Below are 7,414 nucleotides of genomic sequence, written 5' to 3'. Positions count from 1 at the left end.
ATGTCAGTAATCCAAAATAAAGTTGGATTCCAATTCACTTTTCAATCTTTTTTTTTTTTTTTCTGGCCATGTTGCAAACTTGCATCAGCTCACTTTTCAATTTAAATACTTTTCAACAGTAAACATTTTCAATTATTGTAAACCCTGAATGATATTAATTTTATGTATTGTATTTGATCATTGTAGCTTCCACAGATGCTTGTAATGAACTGATGGCATAATCATTGATATTATCATGTTGTTGCTACACTTGCTGCATCAGAAGAAAGTTTCGCAAGATGCTTAACATCACGGTATCTCTCGTTTTTTTTTTACTCTTTGATTTAAATTTTGTAATTTGAATTATATTTTTTATAAACCGCCAATCAGTCCGAATTGCCAAGACAAATCCGCCATTATTTATCAACTAAATCGTTGATTTTTAATAAAAAAAATAACAAATTCTAACGATATTTTTATTAATTAACCATTCACCATATAATTTTTATTTTTCTGTCAAACCGTAACTACCCGCAGCACGCACACCCTACAGATACAGATGAATCAATGAAGTTAACACCACCACCTCACAACAAATCATCACAATGGACAAATCACAATAGCCAAAATCCACAATAACTTGTCTTTACAATCACAGCATGTGCACACAGAAAAGGGGAAAAAGCGTGAAGACTACGCACATGTTTCCATTCCTAAATCTTAAACCAAGACAATTTAACCTCGTAAAACCCCAAATGCACAAAACAAACCCCTTTTCGTATAACGCGTCTCGTCGTTCAAAAACCATTATCGCACACATACACATACACAGCCCAGCCAACTCTCTGTCTCTGTCATTTCCTTTTCAAGGCCTCTGTTTCCCCATCCCCATCCCCTTGCCCTAATCTCTCTCTCTCTCTCTATATGTATATATATTTATATATATACATATATGTATACAAACAACTATAGGTATTGGTGGTGGTGATGGCGGTGACAATGCATGTGAAATCGGACTCGGAGGTGACGAGCATAGACGCGTCGTCGCCTCCGCGATCCCCACGGCGGCCGATGTACTACGTGCAGTCGCCGTCGCAGCACGATGTGGAGAAGATGTCTTACGGTTCGAGCCCCTTCGCTTCTCCGCACCACTACCACTGCTCTCCGATCCACCACTCTCGCGAGTCCTCCACCTCTCGCTTTTCCGCCTCCCTCAAGAACCCCGCCGCCTGGAAGCGGTTGCAGCGGCGGCACCACGACGGCGACGAGGACGATGGTGGTGGTAGTGATGATGATGATGATGAGGGGGATGGTGAGGGGGACGGTGGTCAGGTTATGAGGTTCTACGTGGTTTGCTTTGTGTTGTCGTTCGTGGCGCTGTTTACGATCTTCTCTTTGATTTTGTTGGCTGCTAGCTCTCCTTACAAGCCTAAAATCTTTGTCAAGGTCAGTTTTTTTTGGTTCTAGACTGTTTTCTTTCCTACGAATCAACTCATTAGTGACTCGGTAGTCTTTTGAATGGACTCACCAGTCAATCACCAGTCACATTTTATTATTTATTTTTGGGGGTTAATTTCACTTTTATTTAGTATTTAAATTTTAACCAAAAGTGGTTGGACTAACGGGGGTAACGATTACGGTCGGAGGGGTTCGGATCTCTAAATCAATAAATGAATATTTCAGTGGCCAGGACTGCAAGGTGTAAGCGTGTTTCGGAAGGCGGAGTGGTAGGGATTTAAGGTTTGCTTGGAATAAATTAAAAGAAAAAATTAAAAAATTGAAAAGTTATTAAAAAAAAAGTTAAAAATCCTATGCCATTGGTAACTGTTAAAACAGCTTATAAATTATAACTTAACAGATTATAGATTATGACTTTAATCAGAAGTTAATCTATTTCGGTGATTTAAATTGCTGAGCAGTCTTTGTTAAATAAACTATGAAATAACTTTTTTAATTAATTTTTATTTTTTGTTTGTCTACATTTCTCATAAAAAATAATACTAATAATAATCTATAGTCCATTTGAGTCTTTTTCTATTTTTAAAAAAATAAAAAATAAAAAAATTTAAGAGTATAATCATAAATTAACATGTCCACAGCAGAAGCTGATAATCAAAAGTAAGGGGTGAGCAAGAATCAGCTTTTTTGAGTTAAAATAAACTGTTAGAATCAGAAGTGTTAGAATCAGAAGTTGTTTGAAATAAATTTAACCAAACAGTCTAAAATAATTTTTTTAAAACTAAAAATTATAAGTTGACTTTAAAAAGTTGAAACAAACACCTTAATTCAAGATAGCTTGTGGAAAGTCACTAGGGCCAAATAATTAAATTCAACTATTTAAAAATTTAAAAAGTCAAAAGAGTGAAATTATTATTTTAATTTTATTATAATATTTTATTATATATTTTTTCATAAAAAATTAAAAAATTATTTCAAACATACAATTTTTTTTTTTTTTTTTTTATCATCCTGTAAGCACTATATTATCCATATACACAATGAGAAGTGTTGTCTAACCATAAAAGGAATGTTTAACAAACAAAATATGATCAATAGTAACTTTTCAAACCTGTTTTTCCAGCACCTGCAGGCCCATTAGTGTGGCCTTCCGGCCACTAGTGTGTATCTATATCACCCAAATAAAATCTCACTGCATACTCGGCATACAGTTGTGTATCTATATGCTTTAACCTCGTTATCATCCCAAATGCCTTAGGAAACTCCACAGTTAAATGTGCTTGGACAATAGTGGTATTAGGATGGATGATTCTTAAGAAGTATTCGTGTTGTATCCCTTTTATCTCTTTTTTTTTTTTCTAGTATATCCTAAACAATCACTTAGTCTAAAGCGTATAAGTTGGCCCAGCATACCTTATATATTAAAAAAAAATAAAAAATAAAAAATAAAAATTATTGTTACAAACTTTTCTATTATAAATTATCTTAAATTATGCAACCAAGCTTTTACTGTACAAATCAATTAATTTGATGGATGTATAATTATATGTTAAATTATTCAAAATTTAAAATGAATTTTTTGGATAATCAAATTAGGCTAGTTTATTGTTGATTTATGCAATCGTGAACAAATTGAAATCGGACATTTAAGAACGGAATGGATGAAATTAATAATTTATTAATAAAATAAAAATGGACACAGATAGGGATGAAATGAATTTTTTTTTTTTTAAATTTTTTTTTGAGTTGTGATGGTGTGTGTTGTAGAGCATGGTGTTCCAGAACTTCGACATTCAGGCGGGAATGGATCAGACAGGAGTACCGACTGATATGCTGACTCTGAATTCAACGGTCAGGATTTTTTACAGGAACCCGGCGACTTTCTTCGGAGTTCATGTGACGTCTACTCCACTTGAGCTTCACTATTACCAGCTCAAGCTTGCTACTGGATATGTGAGTCCATTTTCCACAATACATACACATACATATATATATACACGCATATATGCACATCACTAATGTCTTTTGTTCAAATTTCTAGTGCAAATTCACTTTCAACGATGAATCATTTATGAGTAAGGTACATGGTCTCGCTTTGCTCAGTTGGAGCTGAGTTGGTACTTATCAGGTTGGCCTGTCTCAAAACACTCAAAAATCATGAAACTTCAAAATTTTAAAAAATCTCTAGATTTGATGCAACAGTTTTGAATGTTTTTGGAAGAGAGAGAGAGAGAAGAATTTAGGGTTATTTCACTTTTATTCATCTATAAACTATTGGTTTCATTTCATCTATTTAGTTCCTAATTTTTTAGTTGTCTGAATCAGTACATTCAAGCCTAATTTGATAGGTGAAATGGTCATTTCAAATTTTGAATGACTTAAATTATATGATTAAACACTTATTTTTTTAATTCACTATTTTGAAATGAGGCAAGGAGGAGAATATAGGAGTGGTTAGTTGTAAGATGTAAGTGTTCAATCCAGTGTATATAAGAAGATGGGTTTTTGGGTTGTACTTTATGATTTTGGTTTTTGAAATTGTAAAATCACCTTTTTGGCTTATTTTGGGAAGTAGGTTAAAAATTAATTTTTTAACTTTTGTTGAATTTTTTTTTAAAAAGGTACAAAAAAAAAATAGAGAAATAATGCGATTCAAAAAAGTCAATGTCAACTTTTAACCCATATGCCAAAGAATCCGGATCCTCGGCCGCCCTACCCGGCGGCCCTACCTGGCAGCCCCCCAAAATGACGTCGTTTTGGGGTTTTTTTTTTTTTTTTTTTTTTTTCTTTCTTTTCTTCTTCTTCGTTCTTTCCTTCTTCTCCATTTTTTCCGACGAGCTGCCATAACCAGAGGGGAGGGGAGGGAGGAGGCTGCGCGTCGCAGCCCGTCGCCTCGCCGCCAGCCGTCTCCGCCTCCGCCTCGTCGCCTCGCCGCCGGCGCGTCGCAGCCCGTCACCTCGTCGCAGCAGCTACACCGCCGTCGCCTCCGCCTCCTCCTTCTCCCCCACTGGTTATGGCCCCCTCCAGTCCGGCCCTTCCCTTCCTCCTCCTCCTCCTCCCTCCTCCTTCCTCCCTCCCTCCCTCCCTCCCTCTTCCTCTCCTTCCTCCCTCTCTTCCTCTGCCTTTTTTTTTTTTTTTGAAAATTTACCCCCAAAACGACGTCGTTTTGGGGGTTGCCGGAAACGGCCGCCGGGTAGGGCGGCCGAGAATCCGGGCTCATATGCCAAAAGGGGCCTTTGTTCATTTGGTTAGGTTTCGACCATTATCGCTGAGGACGGATTTATCATTTCTAAAATCAGGAAATTTAAATATTAAATAGATAAAATTAATAATTTGAAGAAGAAATAGTAAAACGACAAGAGTTTATAAGATGAAAATGAACTTAATTGAAGAATTGTAGACTGAGTATCTCATGGCACCATTCAGTCCCGTGAAATTATAAAAATCTAAAGATATATTGCAAACTATTTTGGATGTTTTGGAAGAGATAGAAGAAATTAAAGCTAAGTTTAGCATCTTTTAAAAAATTTAAGAAGTCAAAAAGTCACTATCCTATTTAAGTCACATCATCTTATTTAAGTCACATCACCTCTCTAACACATCACTTCAAACTCAATCCAAATCCAATCTATATTTCATAAAAAGTCAAAAAATACATTTATTTAATCTTTTCAAACTTAGCCTAAGACCTGCGTATCTCGTGCCTATTGATTTTTTATAGAGCATTATTATATGTTGCCTAGAAACGTGTGATTTGGAAGGCTGCAAAGACTGCAGCATACTGATTGGTTCTTCGTTTAGAGGGTCAAATGAGGGCCACTTGGTTGGCATTTATGTGGGGACAGGTGTGGGCCGTGGCATCATGTGCCACAGTTGGGTTTGGTACAATTCTTTCTAATCTTCCTTACATTTATTATAAAATTTGACTAACCCAACTTTTAAAATGGGTTTGGCTAACAGGCTTGAATGATGCCAACATTGATGATCCACCAATAACTTTAAATGCATTCTACCTGATTGGATGATTTAAAATTTGTTAGATTGTTACAAAAGTACTTGTTTTTTTTATAGATGTACTATCAAAATCATTCGAAAAATCATTCTAAATGTATTATCAAAATCATTCAACAAATAATTCGAAAGTATGATCAAACACTGTTAAAAACTAATACTCCCTCCGTCCCATAATATTAGTCCCTTATTCCATTTTTCATTGTCCCAAAATATTAGTCCCTCTTCAAAAATCAAGTACAAAAATAATATAAATTTTTCATTTTGCCCTTCTTTTAAATTCATAAATAATATAAAAAGTACAATTATGACATTGATATTCTCAAAAAAGTGTACTATCAAAGGGTAATTTTGGAAAACCAACTTTTTAAAAGTACAATAATTGTACTACCAAAAAAAGTTGGATTCCCCAAAAGGGACCATTATTTTGGGACGGAGGGAGTAGTAAAGTAGTTTTGTAGTAGTAAATGATCAAACATAATTCAAGGGTATGATCAAACACTAATAGTAAATAAACTATCAAAAATAAAAAATAAAAAATAAAATATCAATAAAGAATTAAAGCATTGAATTCTAAAAATATGTGAACAATGTAATTATTCAAATTGAATAAGAAGGGAAAGAATACAAATCACGACACGGTGAGAGGTTATGTATTTGCCTCCTTTTGTCAAGATATTGGTAGATAAATTTTAAGGCTCCAAAATACAATACATAAATCTCATTCACGATGCACAATCGGTAACAGAAAATGAGGGTGTCAGTATGAATTGATTGTCTAAAAACACTCAGTGGAATAGCAATAGCATTATAGAATGATGTTGATGAGAAAGACTAGTTGTATATTACTATATTATGAACAATGTAATGAATTTGTAGGGTAGCTGTGTCTTTAAAGAACTTCAGGACCACTTGTACAAAAGAAATAATTTTGTAATAGATGCTTTTAGTTAAAAGACATGTCTTTTGGTTTGAAACAAATAGCCACTCTACCTAACTCATATATTCTTGAATGGCACAACAATTGTTGTGATGGAATCGTTTTTTTTTTTCCTTTTCTTCTTTCCATTTAATGCCCAACATTAGTCTTCTAATTAATGTTGTTTTGTTTCATTATCATTTTGAATTAGATGAAAAAGTTCTATCAATCAAGGAAGAGTCAGCGGATGGTAATGACTCTGGTTTTGGGACATCAAGTGCCGTTGTATGGTGGTATTCCACTTCTTAGTGGGGCTATTAGTCACCTCGAGAGTGTATCAGTGCCTCTCAATCTGACGTTTGTGATGAGGTCAAGAGCCTACATCTTGGGAAGGCTGGTTAAGCCCAAGTTTTACAGGAGTATCATATGTGGAGTCGTTTTACAAGGCAACCGACTTGGCAAGCATCTCAATTTGACAAACTCTTGCATCTATAATGATTGATAATACACTTTTGATAGTGTGGATGTAGTTTAGGCATTTGTAATGGGCAGCTTATTATTTTTAGAATGAGTGCCTTTTGAATCGGTTGTAATTGCCTCGTGGTATTCGTAAGGTTTATGACAGATTATTGGCTTGCATGAAATGTACTTGAGATTTTTAGGTAGTTCTGAAAAAAAAGTGTAATTTTGATTGTAGCTTGATTTATGAAGAATGTAATATTGACATGCCCCGTACTAATGAAGTTTTTGTGTAAAATGAGGTTACTTGTGTGAAGCAAATGTTCCTTTTCATTCTTTTCTTTATTGTTTTACAGATAAATATAATCACTTCGGTTAGGTTTTTATTCTTGGCAATCCCGTTTGACAAAACTTCTTTAAGTTGTATTTATTTTCGCACTTTTTATTTTAGTGTTTAGATGCGAATCCAACCCGAATTGTGCATTACAGAGAAGTTTGTGATGTTAGTACTTTCAAGATTACCACTTCGCTGATTATGACGGAGATCGAGCTGCCCGGTTAGCTCGCGGGGGTCCAGGGGGCAGCGCC

At 34.9% G+C, this 7,414-nt stretch overlaps 1 protein-coding gene across 1 annotated transcript; it reads left to right on the top strand.

Moving 5' to 3' along the window:
- The first annotated feature begins 536 nt into the window (after nucleotides 1-536).
- LOC145815408 (uncharacterized) lies at nucleotides 537-7,118 on the top strand. The gene is made up of 3 exons (XM_082912055.1): nucleotides 537-1,425; nucleotides 3,205-3,390; nucleotides 6,579-7,118. The coding sequence occupies exons 1-3, from the start codon at nucleotides 967-969 to the stop codon at nucleotides 6,867-6,869; spliced, it is 936 nt and encodes a 311-aa protein (XP_082768181.1). The 5' UTR covers nucleotides 537-966; the 3' UTR covers nucleotides 6,870-7,118.
- Nucleotides 7,119-7,414: the final 296 nt, after the last annotated feature.

Source organism: Camellia sinensis, unplaced genomic scaffold (genome assembly GCF_055761805.1).
Source record: "Camellia sinensis isolate YWXY unplaced genomic scaffold, ASM5576180v1 Unanchor2, whole genome shotgun sequence".
Classification (NCBI taxonomy): Eukaryota; Viridiplantae; Streptophyta; class Magnoliopsida; order Ericales; family Theaceae; genus Camellia; species Camellia sinensis.
Note: the sequence above shows the minus strand (reverse complement) of the source record. Positions and strands in the feature narration are given on the sequence as shown.

Excerpts from the sequence above, each read along its gene's own strand:
- LOC145815408 (XM_082912055.1), top strand. The coding sequence starts at position 967 with ATGGCGGTGACAATGCATGTGAAATCGGACTCGGAGGTGACGAGCATA. Across the intron at positions 1,426-3,204 it reads AGCCTAAAATCTTTGTCAAG|AGCATGGTGTTCCAGAACTT; the intron begins GTCAGTTTTTTT and ends TGTGTGTTGTAG. Across the intron at positions 3,391-6,578 it reads TCAAGCTTGCTACTGGATAT|ATGAAAAAGTTCTATCAATC; the intron begins GTGAGTCCATTT and ends ATTTTGAATTAG.